The sequence below is a fragment of the Dendropsophus ebraccatus genome, chromosome 7 (assembly GCF_027789765.1).
Source record: "Dendropsophus ebraccatus isolate aDenEbr1 chromosome 7, aDenEbr1.pat, whole genome shotgun sequence".
Taxonomy (NCBI): domain Eukaryota; kingdom Metazoa; phylum Chordata; class Amphibia; order Anura; family Hylidae; genus Dendropsophus; species Dendropsophus ebraccatus.
The window spans coordinates 109,122,196-109,143,840 of NC_091460.1; the positions used below are offsets into that span (position 1 = coordinate 109,122,196).

The window sequence follows — 21,645 nt, forward strand, 5'->3', positions numbered from 1 at the left end:
CCAGAGCGGTCAGGTGCGGTCTACTTCTCCCCTCTCTACAGAGAAAACAGGAATGTGTTCATGTGTCTGGAGAGGACGGGAGAACTGTAGGCCATACTGTAGGCTTGTTCGGCCAATTGTTAATAAAGGTGAATGCCCACCGTTAGATGCGACTACGGCTGCTGCATACTGTACATTCCAAAATTGCAGGTAGAACCTGGACTTGGTGCTTTACGCAGTGGCAAGTACAGGTGTCTCCAGCAGTTAAGTGTGAACAGTAAGCACTAGTGGCTAGCTGTAGCCTCCAGCCCTTGCAATTGACCAAAACGAGTTCTTTTGTAAATTACCTGAAATTATTAACCATAATACATGAAACAATCGCCGTAAGTTACTGACAGATCGTATACGCTATACTCCTCCTGATCCCATCTCACAAATGAACAATGTGTACATAAACTGAACCGATTAACAATAATTTTGCAGTCAGCTCAAAAGATACAATCAACGACACAGGAATGATTTCTGGTTAGTCGTTTGATCGTTGACTGCATACACGCGTAAAGATTGTGTAAATACGAACGATATAACAATCTTTTGCACAATAATCCTCTTGTTTAATAAGGGCCCTATTACACCAAAAGATGTCTCATAGATTATCTAACAGATTTTTTTCAGCCACAGTCAGGAACGGACTATAAACAGAACAGGTTGTAAAGATAATAATAAGATTTCTCCTCTTTTCAAATCCATTCCTGCCTTTTTCTGCTCCTGTATAAACCATAGAAATGGACGGGACTTGTGCGGAGATAGGGAGGACGTTGTGACTAATCACTATATATTATTATTTCCTATTATTTAGGTCCTGCCTGTGGTGATGATAAAAATGTGACTTTCAAAAAAGTACTTTATGTTGCCAAACAATTTTGAGTGCTCAGTGGTCAATGTAAACATTATAATACTTTAGCAACTGTGTAAATAGTGACAGGAACAAGTAATCAATCGAGCATTTAAAACCAGGTTAAACAAAACGTTCCTCTTTGGCTGCATATGTTCAGTTGGTATTGTTAATTTGTTTTCTGGGGCTGGTATGAACAAACAATATGATAGGAAAATGTTCTTTCTTTATAATGACCAAATTCTATTACCTTCAAGAAAATTTAACATTGATTACAAGGAGTTAAAGGGGAACTCTGGCCAAAAAAATTATTTTTTATTTTATTTTATTTTTTTAGATCAACTGATACCTGAAAGTTATATACATTTGTAAATTACTTCTATTTAAAAATCTCAAGTGTACCAGTACTTATCAGCTGCTGTATGTCCTGCAGGAAGTGGTGTATTCTTTCCACTAACACTGGTAAATTTGCTGCAGTATTCCCGGTAATCCCCGGTGTCAAGCGGAGGAGACAGATTGAAACCTTTGATCAGACGTTAAATGGCAGTCACTTGAAACGGAATCCAGAGCAGGGATCTACCGGCTCTGGACTACGGCAGTCTTGAAACCCACAGCTGCTTAATGTTCTTCACTGATGGCGCTGATACAAGATCATAAGGAGAGCAAATGCAATCGCATTGTCTCTCGCTTTTATCCCCAGATGTCACCCTATGCACATTTTTTACAGCCTTGCATTGACTTCCAGTGACACAGTGCTCTCTGCTGCCACCTCTGTCTGTGACAGAAACTGTCCAGAGTTGTGGCAAATCCCCATAGAAAACCTCTACGGCTCTGGATGGTTCCTGACATGGGCAGCAGAGAGCACTAAGTCAGACTGGAAAGAATACACCACTTCCTGCAGGTCATACAGCAGCTTATAAGTACTGAAGGACTTGAGATTTTTAAATAGAAGTAGATTTACAAATCTATTTAACTTTCTGACACCAGTTGATTCAAATAATTCACCGGAGTTCCCTTTTAAACGCAAAAGACTAGTAGCACTGTATATGATAAAGTTGCCAAGAAGAGTTTAGAAACTAAGCATTTACCTTGGTTATACTAATGTAGGATACTATTTAAAACCTTTACTTCTGCTCCTAGGCACGGCTGGGAATTTGAAGGCGCTGCTATTGTCTACTGTCCCTCCAGAAAGACATCAGAACAGGTCACTGCAGAATTGTTCAAGCTGGGCATTTCCTGTGATACGTACCATGCTGGTATGGGGATCAAAGCTAGGAGAGATGTACATCACCGCTTTATGCGAGATGAAATACAGGTACATTTGTGGCTTTACTATGAACACACTAACCCTATTGTTTACATAGCAATATTTCACTGTTACATATGTTACATAATATTTCACATTACACTGTGTAAGAACAATGGCCATTGTTTGACATGGCCATGTCAAACAACGGCTGTTGTCTTACATGTTCACATGAACATCATTTTATTTTAATTGAAATATGGGCACGTTGGGGTGTGGCCACAATCCAGTTGTCCATCGACCACAATGTAAAGTATGGCCAGGAGCTGTACTTTACACTGTGAGCACAGACTATTTTCTATGGCCACCAAACTGCGGCCATGGAAAATAGACATGTCAGTTATTTTCTGCGGCCGCAGTGAACAATAGTTGTAGTATATACAGTGTGTATACATTAAGACCGTTGTCCCATTCACTGCCATTTAATTAGGCAGTTATTAAACAACGACCAGTGTTGCATCCTCCAACAACCGCAGTTATACAAAAAAATACAGTGTGTGAACTTGGCCTTGAAGTGGATTTCCAATTAAAGGAGAAGTTAAGCGACAATTTTTATTGAAATATTGTATTGCCCCCAAAAGTTATACAAATCTCCAATATACACTTATTACCGGAAAAGCACGTAAAGTGCTTTTCCCCTGCACCTACTACTGCATCAAGGCTTCACTTCCTGGATAAAATGGTGATGTCACGCCCTGACTCCCAGAGCTGTGCGGGCTGTGGCTGCTGGAGAAGATGATGGCAGGGGGACACTGAGGGACACAGGGAACTGGAGGGACACTGCAGTAGCAAGTGCAGAAAAAAAGCACTTTGTAAGCATTTCCCTTAAGTGTATATTGGGGATTTGTATAACTTTTGGGGGGGCACTACAATACTTTAATAAAAATTTTCGCCGGACTTCTCCTTTTAATAGGTTCCAAATTAGGTGCTCCTTTTAATAGGTCCAAAGTCTGACCAATGTTTTTCTGCCCATTCCAGTGTGTTGTGGCTACTGTGGCATTTGGCATGGGCATCAATAAATCAGACATCCGTAAAGTTATACACTATGGAGCTCCTAAAGAAATGGAGTCCTACTATCAAGAAATTGGTAGAGCTGGTAGAGATGGTCTTCCTAGCAGTTGTCATGTTTTGTGGGCTCCCACAGATATGAATTTTAACAGGTGAGTAATCCAGACACAGCACAAGTAACTGGGCGCTTATATAATAATTGTATACAATACACCTTAAAGGGAACTAGTCACCACCAAAGGGTCCCTGCAGCGTTACATACAGTTCTATAAAGCCCCAGCACTGATTCCAGACGCTACCTGCTCTCCTCCTAGATGCTGAAAGTGAACTTTTAAAATTTCTTGCGCTGCATGCTAATTACTAGAGATGAGCGAACCTGGAGCATGCTCGAGTCGATCCGAACCTGAACTTTCGGCATTTGATTAGCGGTGGCTGCTGAAGTTGGATAAAGCCCTAAGGCTATGTGGAAAACATGGATATAGTCATTGGCTGTATCCATGTTTTCCAGAGAACCTCAGAGCTTTATCCAAGTTCAGCAGCGCCAGCTAATCAAATACCGAACGTTCGGCTTCGGATCGACTCGAACCCGAACCCGGTTCGCTCATCTCTACTAATTACCTTTTATCTATTCATCTTGGGTGGTCCTGTTCGGCATACACAGTGCTCAGCATAAATGAGTACACCCCAACAGATTTGTCACATAATCTTTACATTCCTTACAGAATGAACATTTTCAATACCATACTACAAAATACTGTTAAAGCTGCCATGTGCATGAGGCCTTAATGGAGAAGTCCCATGGACTGTAAAAACGACAGGCAGGTGGGAATGGGTGAGAAAATAACAATTGAACTCACCCATCTCCCTTCCTGTGTACCACCGTTCCCGGGTCTCGTTCACATCAGCCGGGGTCTTGCAGCTCCACTAGCTGCAATGTCACAACCCTGACTGAGTGATTGCCCACCCAGCCAGTCAGTGACTGGGGCGGGGAACTGTTCCAATAACTGGATAGTCCGAGTGGGCAACTGCTCAGCCAGGCTGGGACGTTGCTGTTGCAGGAGCTGGGTATGCAACATATCTGGTTTCCTGCAGAAGATGACAGCCAGCTGAGATAAATGGGACCCTGGAGCGGCACAACAGGGGCACGGGTGAGTTCACCTGTTTGAGTTTTTTTCCCTCACCCACCCCTGCCTGCCTGCCATTTTTTGACTTCTTCTTTAAAGGGATACTCCAGAGAGAAAAAAATTTTTCAAAATAACTGGTGTCAGAAAGTTCTACAAATTTCTAAATGACTTCTATTTAAAATGAAAAACTGACGTATTCCATAACTTATCAGCTACTTGTCAGCTGATGCCTTGCAGTGGGTGGCAGCAGAGCACACTGTGTCAGACTGGGAAGAATGCACCACTTCCTACAGGACATACAGCAGCTGATAAGTACTGGAAGGCTTCAGTTTTTCAAATAAAACCAGTTTACTTTATACGTATAACTTGCTGACACCACTTAATTTAAGAACATTTATCTTTCTCCGATGTACCCTTTTAGGCCCCATTCACACAACGTACTGTAAGTTTTCATTAAACAACAGCCATTGTTGCATGTTTGTGACAACGACCGGTATTTAATGGCATCGGCTGATCGCATTGTATTGAATCCCAGCCGGAGTGTATACACACTGTATAAACTCCAGCCAGGATTCCATGCTGTTGCACAAAAAGCTGATGTCAAGTTTGTGCGGCCGCATGAAATTGTGCAGACGATGGTTAATTGGAGTGCGGGCACACCCGAATGTGCCCACATTCCAATGAAAAAGAAATTAAGTTCATCCGGCTGGTACAGACAGCATGTCACAGAATGGACGCTGTCTTACATCCTGTGAACCCAGCCTTAAGCTGCACATGGACTTATATTTCATGTTTTTGAATTACTGTATTTTTCGTTTTAAAAGATGCAGTTTTTAGCAAGAAAATATCTTGCTAAAAAGTGTCAGCATCATATATTCCGCAGACAAGGCATCTGAAAAGTGCTGATTCAGTGCTGTGCCCCTACTGCTGAGTGACCTGTGCAGCTACTGATAGCTTCACAGTGTTCTCCCTTTTCCTGCCAGACATCGATCAGTGAGGTGAGTGGCAGGCAGGAGTGTAGTCTGGAGGTGATTTGCATCACCTCCAGATTCCTGCATGTAGAAGCCCCTAGGAACTTACCCAGGATAGAGCTGGAAGACCTGCAGGACCTTCAGTGATGTCAGTTTAGTTACTGCTGGTAGGAACAACCTATTAAAATTTGTGTATGTGATTCTGATATGTTTTATGCCTCACACCCTCCACCTATTTTTTTTTTTAAGCCTGACTTTGGACTCTATTTGATCTTCCTTATATCACCTCTTTTTTAGCTAAACCAGTATTGGCACAAAAATTGTAGCAGAAACCATATATAAATGTATATAAATTTAGTGCATTTCACAACTCCCCTTATCCAGCGCTCCAAAAACATGGCAACTTTTGCACCGCTCTTGTCTCTAGATAGGGTGTTGTTTGAAACACTGTTCCATTGAAGTAAATGGAGCTTAATTGCAAACCACACCTGAACTGGAGACAATAGTGGGGCAAAAGTGGCCATGTTTTTGTAGTGCTGGATAACGCCTTTAACCTGTGAGTTGCAAAAAGTGCCAAAATACATATTTTTTTGGTTTATGAGACGCAACTGACTATAAGATGCACCCCTGGTTTGGATTATTGAAAACAAGGGGAAAAATCAGGCTTATTAAATTTCCCTGGTGGTCTAAGGCAGTAAAGGGCAAAGTATATTGAAATGACAGGGTCACTTTAACATTCTCTATGACAGTAAATTTTACCCACACATACACAGGTCTGCAGCATGCACAATATACACCCAGCTCTGCTGCATTATATACCCTCGACTCTGCTACATCAAAATGCACACACAGATCTGCTACATCATAAACACCCAGCTCTACTACATCAAAACACACAGCTCTGCTACACAAACATACCCACAGGCACACAGTGCTGTATCAATATATACACACACACGCCCCTCTGCAACATACAGTATTCTAACAGTCTTCTCTGATCCTATAAGGAAGAGATAACTGGCTTACATGTCTAGCAGGAGGCATCCTATCACCCATTGTGTGCCCCTGTCTTGCTTAGTTTTAAATTTTCTAAATTATAATATTTTATCTTCTGTATTATTTTTGTTTTCTTTTTTAGGCACATGCTTGGTGAGATCAGAAATCAAAAATTTCGAGAGTACAAATTGAAAATGTTATCAAAGATGGAAAAATACCTTAATTCAAGCAATTGCAGGCGGAAGTATGAACCACGTTTAGTTATCTGAGTTTACATTGTGATTGTCTGTGTTGCAAAACAAGCGTGATATACATGCTTTTATACCATTCTCATACGCTGTGGGGGGAGTTTATCATTGGGTTTGCGTGTTTTTGTAAGTTGTATCTGGTCAGTTTACGGCTTTGTGGTGGTATGGGCCAAAAGTATCATGTTGTTTTTGTGCAGACTAATCATTTTTCCTCTTTGTCTACTTGATTGGTAGATGTAAAGGGACTGTGATTTTATTTCTGCAATTTCAGGTGGTACTTTTTATGCATGTTTTTTTATGTTTGTGCAAATTTTTGCCCAATGCTTCACCAACTTGGAGCTGGTGAAAATTCTCATCAAGCTTTTGGAATTTTAGAGTAGTACGCACATTCAATGTCCTTGTGTGCAAATTTAATAACAGATGAGTTTGTTTTTTTTTGGTGTGCTCATTGTGCTGCTGATAACCCCCCCCCCTATATATTTAGTGTGTTTCCTTCCTACACAAATGCAAAATTTAAATAGGAAATTATCATCCGAGTCAACAGCATTTAGCTCTTTACACTTTAGGCATTGTCAAGCCTTATGAATGAATTATAAGGGATTTTGCCACCATTGGATATGAAAACTTATCTCTAGAAACGGTACTAGTTGCAGATTAAGATACGGTCTGTCAGGACCCAACCAACTCTCTGAATAAAGATGCAAAAGGACTACTTAAAGGGGATAGTCTGGCCAGGACTAAAGGGTTTGGTGAAAAAAATAATCTCCACTTATCTGCCTGGCTTCTGTGCTGCTTTTCGCTATGGTCCCACAGATGTTTAGCCATCATCTGGATGGCTGAGTGGGCCACCACGTCAATCCCCAGCAGGCACCAGAGCAATAGAATGCCGGTGGCAAGTAAAAAGCCAGGGAGGTAAGTGGAGGTTATTTTTTTCTGGTCGGACTACCTCTTTATTGCTTTCTGTGCACAAAGATGCTTCTGGCCACCCACTATGCAAGCAACTGAAATGTCCCTTTTACTTTTATGAGGCTGCATTGAAATTCCCTTGAAAGCAGATGCCTATGAGATCAGCTGTACAGGACAAAAGCCAATGGAACCTCTACCAATTAGGATATTTTGGCAATGATCATGATATACTTTTAAAATTAGAAGGTTAGAAAGAGAGGTAGCCGTGCCATTTACTCCCAGATTGTATGACTGTAACCTCCAGTTCCGACAGCGGAAAGCTCCTAATACACGGGGCGACTAGAGGAGCAATGGAGCGCTGTCAGCGCTAGTTTGCTCCTCGTTCCCCGCTCATTGCCACTGCACGTATGGGGGGGGGGGGGGGGGGGGGGAGGCTCGCGGAGCTGTGGGGGGAGGCTGCCAGGGTGATCGCTAGATCGTCCTGGCAGCCCATAGAAAATAGCAGCGGTCTGCTGACGCCGCTCCTATTCCATGGATCGACGGCAGTACATCCCTCATGTCGTCTGATCGTTGCCTTCTATTTTACAAGACGATTAACAGCCGATATCAGCTGACTATGGCCGATAATCGCTTTGTGTAATAGGGCCCTAAGGGCCCTATTCCACCAGACGATTATCGTTCAGATTATCGTTAAATCGTTTGAAACTAAACGATAATCGTTCGGTTAAAATACGATCGCAATTACGATCATAAGTAACGATTATCGTTCCATGGAAATGAGTGAGCGTTTTCAGGTCTTTCGCAATAGCGGTCGTTTGAGATCGTTAACGATTATGCAAACGATAATCGTCCGATGGAATAGGGCCCTAAGTCTTTGAGACTACATTGTTGAATGAGCTGCGGCTGCGTGCTCTCCCCGGCCATATCTCCTGATCACAATGGGTCTCGGCAATGATGGCATGTCAAAAAGCCATGATCAGACTAAAATCTACTCCTGGTAGTTGCAGGCAGATAACAACTATATAATACAGCCACCCCTCCCTGCATATAGAGCGGGCTCAGCTTGTGAGCGCATTCTATATGCAACGACCACTGAGCTGCCGTAATTGCGGTTGCTTAGAGTTAATGTATAGAAGGCGAGTGTTGTCGAGAGACCTTCTTTACAGTTTATTTTTTTCTGTAGCAAATTTGGAAACCTAGTTCATTTTCCATACTATATGCATCTGTATGTTTTATTTTTTGCCATAAAGGATGACATCATTGTCTGTGAATCAGACAAAGCCAAATAATTGTGTCCCTCAAGATTAAATTAATGAAGATAATTTTAGCCCATTGTTGTCTTCATTCAATTTAACATGTAAATTCTTGTTCTTTTGTACTTACCTCATATTGTTCCCTTGTGTAGGATCATCTTGTCTCATTTTGAAGACAAACAACTCCGCAAGGTCTCTTCTGGCATCATGGGAACTGAAAAATGTTGTGATAACTGCAAGACCAGGTAAATGATCTCTTTAGGCTGAAGTCTGGACAGCTTTACATTTCTGAAAAGTATTGGATCTTTAAAGGGATAAAAAGAAAAAAAACACTAAACTAAAAAATGTCAAGTAACACAAAATTGTGTGTTTGTGCTGCACACCTTGTATAAACAATAAGGATCTTTTTGAACAACTTATTTTGTACACAGCACAATAATCGAGTGGCCGGTGCGCACGAATGATGTATATATCCGTGCTCTCTGTTTCCAGATTACACAAGCAGTGGATACATACGTAGTGTGCTGCTGTGTGATCCCTGGCGTCCCGCTCTCTGTCTGAGAGCAGGACAGGAGAGCTGGAGAGAGGGATGCTTGATCACACGGCAGCACACTAGGTAAGTATGCACTGTACATGTGATCTGGAAACTGCCAGCATGGATATGTGGATATCGCCGATAAAGCCTGTCCAAAAGATGTGATCTACCAAGAATCCCGTGCTTCTCAGCAAATCAGTGTCACTTTTACACGGGTCAATTATCAGCCGAAGGAATGTTTGTAGCAATGCTCTTGCCCGATAATCAGCCTGTGTAAAAGGCCCTTTGGCCTTATAAAAATACAATCACCCAAACAAGAAGAGAGGCAGATTTTCTTCTCTATAGCTACAAGCCAGGGAAACTAACAGGAGGCTTGAACATAAGAACCTACATACTGTGTTAGAGCTCCTGGTATGACAATGATATATGATGCCAGGAGTCTCGCTAATCCTTTCAGCTGCACACCATCCGTATATAGGGCGTGTTCACGGAACGTAGGAATAAGGCCTTACTACTTCGCCCTTTCTCTGTCAGAATTATGGACCTCTGGTTCCTGCTGCGTTGCACTTTAGGGTTCATGGACGTGATGCTATAGGCCCACTGAGACAATCTGTTACTGAGGGGGGGGGGGTGTTGAACACATTTGTCATGTCAGTAGTCTTTTATAAATGGGAGTTTTACTTCTGGCCACCTACCCACTGCCTCTTGGGGGGGCTAAATCTTCAGAAAGCTTATTTGCAATTTATTGTATATCGTCATTATGCCATAAATGTCTGTCTCAGATGGGAAAACCCATTCAAAGTAGCAAACATCTATGTGCCAGACCAGAGAGTGGGTGGTGTCTGACCCAGCATGTCTGCATTACATAGACAGTCCATTGATTTCTGTAGGAACTGTGTAACACTTCATTTCTGTGGTGGCACTGTAAGGAAATAAGCTGGATTCCCCACAGATTACCTGTGGATAGTTGGATAGTTTACTATCCCACCCGTCTGTCAGCATTGCCAAAGGGGATCCAATAGGGTATACCACTGTTCAAGTTAATCTCATTCACATAAAATGTTGTAATTCCTGTTTTGACTTCTTTTTTTTTTTTTTGGTTCATTTACGTAGTGTTACAGGCAATGTGCCTTCATTCTTGGACTCTTTCCATACATAGCTTGCTCATTTTGTTACAGCCACATTAGTGATGGTCTTGGGCAGACAGCCAAACTATTGCTGCTGCTTCCAGGAGACTAAACCATCAACAAATAATGTGTCATTTGTTTCTGTAGGGCATACTGCAAGTGTAGAAATAAATGCAACCACCAAAGATTATACTAAAGATCCCGCGACCATTATTACCCCCTGGATAACAGTACACAGCTTTTTTTAGCCTGTTACACTTAAAACCTCACATTGCCACTGGGTATTTCTGGGTATTTCCCCATTGCCCTGGGGGCAATGAACAGTAGACCAACAAAACACAACAATCACTGAGCTCAGGGAGATCAATGAAAAAAAATCCAATGAAGTACTTACTCAAAAGTCTCCATTGACACATTGCCCCCTATAAATTTAAATATGCAAAAAAAAGGGGGTCTGTGGAGCCTCAAATACAAATCTCAAAACACGGGAATAGCCAGATATCCCTCCCAGGGAAGGAAAACCTGTTGCCATGGATGTCTGAGTATTCCAGTCTTCAGTGAATTTTTTTTTTAAATTAACTGGTGTCAGAAAGGGCCAGGGATTTGTAATTTACTTCCAATTAAAATCTCCAGTCTTCCAGTACTTATCAACTGCTGTATACTCTGCAGGAATTGGTATATTCTTTCCAGGCTGACAAAATGATCTCTGCTGCCACCTCTGTCCATGTCAGGAACTGTCCAGAGTAGTAGCAAATCCCCATAGAAAACCTCTCCTACTCCCCAGACTGGAAAGAATACACCACTTCCTGTGGGATATACAGCAGCTGATAAGTACTGGAAGACTTGAGATTTTTTAAATAGTAAAGTAATGTACACATTTCTGGCACCAGTTGATTTGAAAGAAAAAAAAAAACATTTTGTTGGAGTACCCCTTTAACTAAAAAAGAAAAAAAAGTTTCTCTGTATTAAGACTATACATTTCTATTCTGCCTTTTAGATTAATTCACAACATTTCAATTACTGATCAAGAAGACGGACTCCAAGATTTTGGTCAGCAAGCCCTCCAGCTGTTATCTGCAGTGGACGCTCTAGGGGAAAAATTTGGAACAGGTGTCCCTGTCTTATTTCTCCGCGGATCGGTAAGTAGTGGATTTAACAATAACACTTGATGGCAGTTTCAGGTATAATATATGCACTTTCCACAGCAAATCATAATAATAGGAAAATTCTTATATAATAGTATACATCGCTACAAGAAGTAGCGTTGCACTGATCCCTTTAGTGCTAACACAATAGCGTTTTCCTTTTGTCGGACTCCGATACATAAGTATTTTTTATGAAATGAAAGGCTTGTTTGTATGATGTCCTCTCCGCCCCCTCAGATCTGGAGTAGATTAGAAGTGTGTCAGGAGCAGGCCCCAGCCGGCGGCTCCACTACAACCAACAATCAGCATGTTACATGCAGTCCACAAAGTTCAAGTGGATATGGTGGCTGGTAAGGGTCAAGCTTCTAAGACGTTTCTGCGGTCTCAGCTGCCTTCATCAGAGCTAAGGAATAGTACAGGGAGCTCTGAGCACATAACTAAAAGAGTCCACCTCCTGTAGAATTGCAGATTTTCTCTGCAAGTTGCATAACAAACATATGGACCATCCACCTCCTATTGTGAGTGGTCAGTCATTGACATACTGTATAGGAAAACTAAACATAATACAAGAAGTCACCTCCTGTAGACTTGCGAATTGTATAACTGAGATACCAGGTATCATTACTAGAGATGAGCGAATCTCTAGCACATTCTGGTTCGGATGTAGCTCTAAGGAGTCATGAAATATTTGGTACACGGGCCCAATCAACTGCTAGATCAGTGCTCGTTTACTGGGCCTATTCCACGGCCCAATGACCGTTACACAAGGGCTGCAGGGACATTGTTAGCAATGTCCTTGCAGCCCTTGCACCATACATTACCTTGCAGGGCTTCTCCGCTCAGTCTTCCTCCCCGGGTCCCGCGGCGCAGCATCAACTCCGGAGCGGCCTGACTGAGCTTTCAGACCACTCAGCCAATCACAGGCCGCGGCGGTCCCGGCCGGTGAGGCCGCTCCGGAGTTGATGCTGCGAGCGGGACCCGGGGAGGAAGACTGAGCGGAGAAGCCCTGCAAGGTAATGTATGGTGCTTCTCAAATCGTCAGTCGCCCGCCGCACACCGCTATTCCACGAAGCGATCCGCGGTGGGTGACCGATGATTTTAGGTCTGGGCCTAAATAAACGATCAGCCGATGACACGATCCTCGGCTGATCGTTTTCTCTATTCCACTGAGCGATAATCGCCAACCCCCCCCCCCCGGTAGCCGCTGGCATGTATACTCCGCGTGGCGCAGCTCCGTTCCAGTCCTGCGGTGCCGTTCAAATCCAGCGCGCGCTCACTTCCGCCGGCGCTGTGAGTCCTCTTCTCTGAGCTGTCATTATAGGCCAGAAGTCACTCGCTTCCATGCATTCTCTATGAAAGCGCGTGACTTCCGGCGTTCAAAATACACGGGAGAGAAGAGGAGTCACAGCGCCAGCGGAAGTGAGGGCGCGCCAGATTTGAACGGCACCGCAGGACGGGAACGGAGCTAAGCCGCAGGACATCGATAATCTTCCGTGAGTATACATGCCATCGGCTACCGGGGGTGCCAAAAATTTTTTGGGGTGAACTGCTTCTTTAATTGTAGAGCATTAATGTTCGGACTGTGACTGACTGTGCTTGGGGTTGGTTCATCTCTAACCGCTACACTATAGTCTCTGACCTTTGTATAGCAGTGGTTTTCAATGTTCATAACTGCTAATGGATCCCCTTACCATATCCGCAGCGGATTTTACACTGCGAGTTTGCTTCAGGGCTCCTGGCGCTCAGCCAATTAGTGTGTAGCCCTGCCGCAGCACGCTTATTAGCTGAGCCCCTGAAGCAAGCCGGAGCGGGGACCCGGTAAAGTATGTACCCTGGCCGCGGGGGTTAAAAGCACTGACTTTCACATACTCATCCTATACTCATCCCACTGAAGTTAATGGACAGGTATCCGCAGCATAAAATCCGCTGCGGATACAGTAGGTGTGAACCCAGCCTAAAGGATCCTAGCTTATTGATATGCAAAGATGATGCAACATACTATATAAATATGTGCATTATAGTAATATAGACAGCCATATACACATTGTAAGCTAAGTACTCGCACACACTGGTACAACAATGACACTAAAACTCATGTAGACCATTACAGGTGTAACACATCTATGTGTGCATACATGGTCCTTTGCACATAAAGTGGTAGTGTGCAGCATAGACAAATAAAAATAAATGAATAAAAGTTTTCTTTCTGCTGTTGAATAAGTTATTATTTGACTTGTTTTCCTCCACCTGTATGTTTTGTCCCTCAGATAACTAGGTACAGATGGGCTTTCAGGTATTCCTAAATCAGACCACAGGAGGGGATCAGGTTTCGTCTTATTATTTGAAAACTAGTCAGTCTGCTGTACTAGAAGTTCTCTTGGGATCTTTCGAATTAGGAAGTTGCTTTTGATGAAATTGTATACCGCCTTTGTGACAACGAAAGATTAAGAGCTCTCCAGAAAGGAAACCTCAAATGTAAAAAAAAATAATAAAAACAACTGAGAAATGAGAGGTTTGCCCGCATTTAATGAGGTGTTACAGAATAGAGTCAGTATTAGGACTCTGTCACCAAAGGCAGCTATTGTGCCTGGTGGTTATAATGTTAAGTTATCAGTTTCACTTAACTATTACTCAATGCTGCTTTTAATAGACCAAAAAAGTGTTCGGTCTCCCTTATTGTAGTGTGCGTTGTGCATGTTGATACACTTAACCATGAAGCTCCCATTGGAGTATGACAGAGGATTGTTAATAGTTCTCTCATTTCAAGTCGATGCCTTTACAAGCAAAAGGGATTTCTATAATCCGTTCCCCGCTGCACATAGTACAATGTAAGGGTATGTGCACACTAAGGAATCCAGCGGATTAACCACTGCATAGTCCGCAGCTCGCCCCTGCTTGCAGCCACGCACATCTCTGCCCGTGCCATAGACTCCATTCTATGCACAGGTAAATTCCGCTGTTCGGAGGTGTGGAGATGCAAGCGGGGGCGAGCTGAGGAATCCGCAGTCCGGGTGATCCACTCGGATTCCTTAGTGTGCACTTACCCTTAGTGTGATAAAGGCAGCCAGCATTTTGTGAATGTTAAAGGGAATCTGTCAGCTGAAATTCACATTCCAAACTGCTGACACAGTTAGGGCCCTATTCCACGGGCCGAGCAGGGCCAGAGCAACTATGTAAACGAGCGCCGATCGTTTACTGGGCCTATTCCACGGCCCCCATGATCTTTTAGTGAGGGCTGCAGGGACATTGTTACCGATGTCCTTGCAGCCCTAGCAGCATACATTACCTGCAAGGCTTCTCCTGCGCTCCTCTTCCTCCCCTGGTCCCGCGGCGTAGCGTCAACTCCGGAGCGGCCTGACTAAGCTGTCAGACCGCTCAGCCAATCACTGGCCACGGCTTTCCCGGACAGTGATTTGCTGAGCGTCTGACAGCTCAGTCAGGCCGCTCCGGAGCTGCTGCTGCACACGGGACCCGGGGAGGAAGACTGAGCGCAGGAGAAGCCCTGCAGGTAATGTATGCTGCTCTGCTTGAATCGTCAGTCGCCCCCACGCACCGCTATGGCGAACGATGATCTTAGGTTTGAACCTAAATGAACGATCAGCCGATGACACGATCATCGGCTGATCGTTCTCTCTATTCCACCGAGCGATAATCGTCCGAATGGGGCGGATTCGGACGATTATCGCTCCCGCGGAATAGGCCCCTTAGATAGCTTTTAGGTCAAGGAGACACATGGTACCTTTCAGATAATTATATGTGCTTCCACTATGTATCTCTTTCCCCTCCCGGCATGGAAAAAAAAGAGGCAGGCAGAGGGATGCGGAAACACAGTAAACTTGCCCATCCTCATGCTTCTGTAGCTTCTTGCATAAGGATAGGGTAAGTTTACTTTGTTTATAATGTTGTCACATCCACGTGCCTTCCTGCCTTTTTTATATTTCATGGGACTTCTCCTTTAAATTAAGCAAATGACTTAGTGCTGTTTCCTAAAGGCCCTGTTACACAAATTGGTTATTGGTCGTATTTGGCCAATATCGGCCATTACGGATGATAATAGTCTTGTGTAATAGAAGACAACTATCAGCCGACATGCACAATGTCAGCTGATCATTTTCTTTCAACATGCTGAAAGCGCAACAATCTAAATAGCAGTGATATGCTGACGCATGTAATAGCGCCCGCAGAGAGCGGGGAACGAGGAGCAAGAAAGCGCTGAACTGACAGGTCTGCACTCGTTTGCTCTACTGAATCTCCCCGTGTAATATGGGCTTACTCACTAATTCCTATTTTTTTCTCAGTTTGATAGTGGGACGTGGAGGTTTGGGATGTCATTTGATGGGGTGGCACATGACAGTATTGTAGGTTGTTTTATGTATGTACAGCTTTATTGGGCACACATTAGCTGGCACTAGGGTCTCTAGCATAAGGTCTTTTGGTATGATGTGGTATCCAAAGAGACTACGATTGGTAGGTTCATGTAGCGATCTGTTACTAAAAGTCAAACCTAAAAGTTTAAATAATTTTATTGTAGACATCACAAAGAGTGCCAGACAGATTTCGTCGCCATCCTCTCTTCGGTAAAGGAAAGGATATATCAGAAGCTTTTTGGAAGGCCCTGGCAAGGCAGCTAATTACTGAAGGATTCCTCGAAGAGTTAACTGGCCGATCCAAGTTTGCAACTATATGTGGCCTTACATCCAAGGTAATATGTGATTATATTTTATATTCCCTCACCCTTTGTTGTTACATAGTTATATTGCAAAATTTTAAGCTAGTTTATTGGGTTTCCTGATTTGGTTGTCCCTATGTGTGATCAGAATGTGTGATCAGAATATGTTGGTGCTATATAAATAAACATTATTGTAAGAGTATGTTCACATAGGAGGGATACGCTGTGGATTTTCTGTAGCAGATGTGTTCTGAAAATTCACAGCATATTACAGTAGTAATAAAGTGGATGGGATTTGTAGAAATTTAATCCAAATGTTGCAGAAAAAAGTAACATCTGCTATGACCATTAAGGGGGCAATCGCACATTCTGTTAATGCATAGAAGATGTGCTACGGATCGGATTCACGGAACTTCAGCTGCACGTTCTACAGCCTGGCTGCTCTAGTGACTCATTTTAAGGCTGTCAGAAATCACTACCCCTAAATCCTTCTCTTCTGAAGTCTTCAGTAACACAGAACTTCTGATGTGAAGTGTGGTGCATTATACTTACCGAATTACTGTCGACCCCAGCCGCCATCTTGGGACAATGACATAATCTTCAGGAGGCCAGCGGGGCCGCTCCAGCAGTCCCTCATGCCGGCCCCCTCCAGGGCGTCATCAGCTGCTCAGCCGCAATTGGCTGAGCATAACTATGTTCAGCCAATTGTGACCTGAGCAGCTGATGACGTACCACAGGGGGGCCGGCCCGAGGGAGGGCCGAAGTGGCCCGGCCGGCCTCCTGAAGATCATTGTCCCAAGATGGTGGCTGGGGTCGACAGTAATTTTGTAAGTATAATGCACCACACTCCCGGGGGTGGGGGGAACACGGGGAAGGGGGCCATTCACTTAAATAACACATATTACAAAGTTGTATAAATGTGTAGCACCGCACTACCCCTTTAAAGTGTTGCAAATTACTGTACAGATGTATAAACATCTCTAGAAGTGATACTATCACCCGCCCCAACTCTCCTCCACCCCCACCCGCCGCCTTTACTTTAGTTTAATTTTATCAATGGACAGTGTCACCTAGGTTGGGCTTCACAGCGGAAGGTCCACATTTCCCTGCTGGGGAGAGAGCCCAACTACTGTGAAGCCCCGCCTAGGTGACATTGTCCAGTGTCAAAATAAAGCTATGTTAGAGCAGAAAGAAGACCCAGACAAGTTTTATAAAGGTATGTGCAGCATTTAAACTTGTGGATGGTGCGGAGAACCGCACATAGAGTAAGGAGGTGACAGAATCACTTTAAGCATGCTTCTATATTAATTTCTAAGCTTCATTTTGAAAGGTTGCTGACATCTTAGACATGGCAATAAACAGTTTTACATTTTACAGTTTTATGGCCTGTGTGTGTGCAGGATGCTGTTATCTTTTGAATACAATATTTAGTATATCATTTTTGTGACTGATGAAACATACTCTTTCTATAGGGCAGAAAATGGATGAGTGAAGCCAAGCATCAATCGTGCCCAAGTCTTATGTTGACAGCAAATGAAGAGTTGTGTCCTCGGAAATTTGTTACACCAAGGTAATTGTGTACTCCACACATATATATTTTCAATCTCTGAATATTTAATACTTTTAGGCTACTTTCACACTGGTGTATTAAGGTCAGTGTTTTGTATTTTTTTTTGTAAGCCAAAACTAGGAGACAATGAAAGACAAAGGCAAATCTTTGCTATACTTTTTTCTGTAGGTTTCACTCTAGGTTTTTCCTACAGAAGATACTGTTGTGTGAAAACTGACATAAGCATACCAATGGGCAGAACACAGAGTTTAAAGTGATTCTACCACCTCTCTTATTCTATTTGTGGTTCTATGCACCATCCACAAGCTTAGATGCTGCACATTTAAAATTGCTTAATTTCATCGGTGGACAGTTTGACGTAGGCGAGGTTTCTTTTTTTTTTTTGATGATTGACGGACATATTTTTGGACAGCCAATATTTATGACCAAGTTTCAAGGCTGCGATTACAAAAATAATGGTCATCATTATAAAATAGTGGAATATATTTGGCAACTGTCAAATGATCAAAAGAAGACTGCGTGTGAACATAGTCAATTACTGCAATAAAACAGGTGTCGCTTTTTCTGTTAGTGAGTGGTCACTCTGCATGAAAGTAAGATGCAGAAACAGTTTATTTGCTGGATTAGTGGGGTCACAGTAGTTAGTTAAAGGGGTACTCCAGCGCTGATAAAAAAAAAAAAAAATCATAGTTTTTACATTTACCATCCTTCTGTCTCCTTTTGAATTTCCCTCTGTTTGCAGGTCCCTGAAGCTCCAGTTGGTGACTTAGTTTTTTCTTTACTTCCTGGTTTGGGCTTTCCCATGATGCACTTTGTCTCCTGTGATGTCTAACTGAGGGTATATTCACACGGACGGGCTCGCAGCGAGATTCTCGCTGCGAGCCCGGCAGGTCCTGGCAGTTCCCATAAACTACATACTTGCTGCGGTCTAAACGACCGCAGCGAGTATGTAATTATACCGCCCTTAACCCCTTCTACTCCCGCCGGCTCCCCCGCTGTAAGCAGCATACATTACCTGTCCTCGCTGCACGGGTCCGGCGTCCTGCTCTCCCGCCCGGCCAATCAGTGGCTGCGGCTGGGCAACACACTAATTGGCCGGACGGGAGAGCAGGACGCCGGACCCGTGCAGCAAGGACAGGTAATGTATGCTGCCTACAGCGGGGGAGCCGGCGGGAGCAGAAGGGGTTAAGGGCGGTATAATTACATACTCGCTGCGGTCGTTTAGACCGCAGCAAGTATGTAGTTTATGGGAACTGACAGGACCTGCCGGGCTCGCAGCGAGAATCTCGCTGCGAGCCCGCCCGTGTGAATATACCCTAACTCTGTAAAACTGTTAGATGGCTTACATCTTGTTCAGCCAATCAGAGCTGAGCAACCTGTGTCATCTTACAAAGGGAGGCTGGCCTAACAGGGCTTAGACCCGCCTCCCTCTTGATGATTTCACTGTCACAAAATGGCTGTCACAGAGCAGCCTGGGGTCAACAGTCGTTAGGTAAGAATGAGTTTACTTTACTTTCTGGTGGGGGATTGAGGGGGGGAAAAGATAGGGAAGGGGGGAAGATAGGTAATTGAAACATACTAGAAAGTTATATAACTTTATAATGTGTTTCAATTACTGGGAAAAAGCTTTTCGCTGGAGTACCCCTTTAACACTGACTACAGGCTAAACTAGAATAGACCAAGGAAAATAGATCATGAATGTTCCAGAGTCAGCTAAACTAGGAAGAACACCTGGAGATGACAGGGCGTCTTTGTATTCTTATCATGTGTGTTTTTGAATAGTTTGCAGCCACATTCTCCAATGGTTAGACAGCCAGTACCATATACAACACCGAAGAAGGCTGGCATTCAGGTTAGTCTCCTGCTTTTTACATTTCCATTTATATGTATTGATGGCCCGGTTTTATCAATTTTTTTTTTTTTTTTTTGCATTTACAGGAAGCCTCTTTGAAAGACAAGTTTTCATATCAAGAACCTGTGAAACTTTCAAAACCTTCAGAGCTCCCATCAACTAGGTATTATTTAGCAGTCATTAAAGGGGTAATGAGGCGCTTAACAATTATTCACAAAATAACACAGATTACAAAGTTATACAACTTTGTAATGTATGTTATGTATATGAATGGCCCCCTTCCCTGTGTTTACCCCCCACGCCAGACCCGGAAGTGTGATGCACTATACTCGCCTGATTCGTGTCGACCCCCGTCCGCCATCTTGTGACAATGATGTCACCTTCGGGCGGCCGGCCGAACCGCTCCATCCGTCCCTCGTGCCGGCCCCCCTCTGCCGCGTCATCAGCTGCTCAGCCGCGATTGGCTGAGCATAACTGTGCTCAGCCAATCGCGGCTGAGCACAGTTATGAGGCGGCAGAGGGGGGCCAGCACGAGGGACGGATGGAGCGGTTCGGACGGCCACCCAAAGATCACGTGACACAGAGCCAGGAGAGGACCGCTCTTAAAGGACAACTCCCGCGGGACCCCAAAAAAAAAAAAAAACACAGACACACACAGACACCATACTCACCATCTCTCCGGCGACGATCGCCACTCGATTCGCCCGCCGTCCGCCTCTCCGTCGCCGCCTTCCGCCATCCAGCGATGTCTCCAACTTCCGGGTCCAGGGGATGGAAAAGGCTGCCAGTGCGCTTGCGCACTGGCAGCCTTTTCATTGGCTGGAGCGCATCACATGGCTTCCAGCAAGCTCAGCCAATCAGGGCTGAGCAAGCTGGAAGCCATGTGATGCGCTCCAGCCAATGAAAAGGCTGCTGGTGCGCATGTGCACCAGCAGCCTTTTCATCCCCATTCACTTTGCATGAAGACGCCGAGGAGGAAGAAGACCCGGACCGCCCCTCGGCTCTGACGTCGTCGTCACCAGATACCGCCCCGGAGAAGAGGACCGTGACGATCGTAATAGGTAATGTATACATTCCTTAACTTCCGGGGTGGGGGGTCTGGGGTCCGAAAGTGGGGGAAGGGGGCCAGGCCGGGTATTTAACCACATTACAAAGTTATATAACTTTGTAATGTGTGTTAAATGAGCAAAAAAAATTTTTTGTGGGAGTTGTCCTTTAATGCGGTCTTATCCCGGCTCTGTTTCTCGATTGGTATGGGTCTGAACACTCTCTATGTCTCTATGACACAGCAGTGACACTTTAAGCCTAGTTGCCAAAGTGAAAACTGCAAGATTTCAGGATTATTTTATAATATAGTCAGTGAAATGGAAAATTTTCAAAAACATTACCAAAAATGTGTAACCTAAAAATCGATTTAAACAATAGGTCATTTTCTGACGACTCATTCTTTTTAAAGGGATTTTCAAGGATAAGCCATCAATGTCTGATCACCAGGGTGTGAATAGGAGCTCAGCTGCAGTAACCCAGCACAGCCAATGTACAATGCTCCATCTGGTTCTGTTCAGTGTGTACATGCTGGGGCTATGGCAAACAACTGATTGGCAGGGATGCCAGATGTCGACACCCTGCCAGTCAGACATTAATGGGCTTTAATGGACCATTAATCCCCCCCCCCAAACACCTTTAAGTATTTGCTAAGAAATTCTGATCTATAGTATAGTTCTGCTGATATTAGACTTGTTATATCCAAAATGAAGACACACTTTCTATCTAAATAGTATACTCTCAATAGAGCTACTGAGATATCTGTAACCAACACAGTCTCAACAAAATATAAATAATCCTCCAAAGAAAAAAAGAGACCCTTTGTGTAATGTATAAATCAAAATGAACTAGATTCTTATATAGTAATCCATACCTTTATTATCTAAAATAATGTATAACAATAAATTGCAGTAAAAAATCAGAGAACCACACAACCCAGGAAAAGCAGTTTAGGGTAACCTCATGGTACAGGCTGCACAATGCTGTGAAGTAGTGGATGAGGTGAAAACATCGCAC

At 43.8% G+C, this 21,645-nt stretch overlaps 1 protein-coding gene across 2 annotated transcripts in view; it reads left to right on the plus strand.

Moving 5' to 3' along the window:
• Positions 1–21,645, plus strand: part of WRN (WRN RecQ like helicase) — a 103,999-nt gene that overhangs the window by 58,146 nt on the left and 24,208 nt on the right. For both annotated transcript variants that reach the window (XM_069978129.1, XM_069978130.1), the window contains exons 19-27: positions 2,015–2,189; positions 3,159–3,340; positions 6,422–6,523; positions 8,839–8,931; positions 11,346–11,487; positions 16,025–16,195; positions 17,635–17,732; positions 19,515–19,584; positions 19,671–19,747. In XM_069978129.1, the coding sequence (XP_069834230.1) occupies positions 2,015–2,189; positions 3,159–3,340; positions 6,422–6,523; positions 8,839–8,931; positions 11,346–11,487; positions 16,025–16,195; positions 17,635–17,732; positions 19,515–19,584; positions 19,671–19,747 (1,110 nt within the window). The remainder of the gene's footprint in view (positions 1–2,014; positions 2,190–3,158; positions 3,341–6,421; positions 6,524–8,838; positions 8,932–11,345; positions 11,488–16,024; positions 16,196–17,634; positions 17,733–19,514; positions 19,585–19,670; positions 19,748–21,645) is intronic.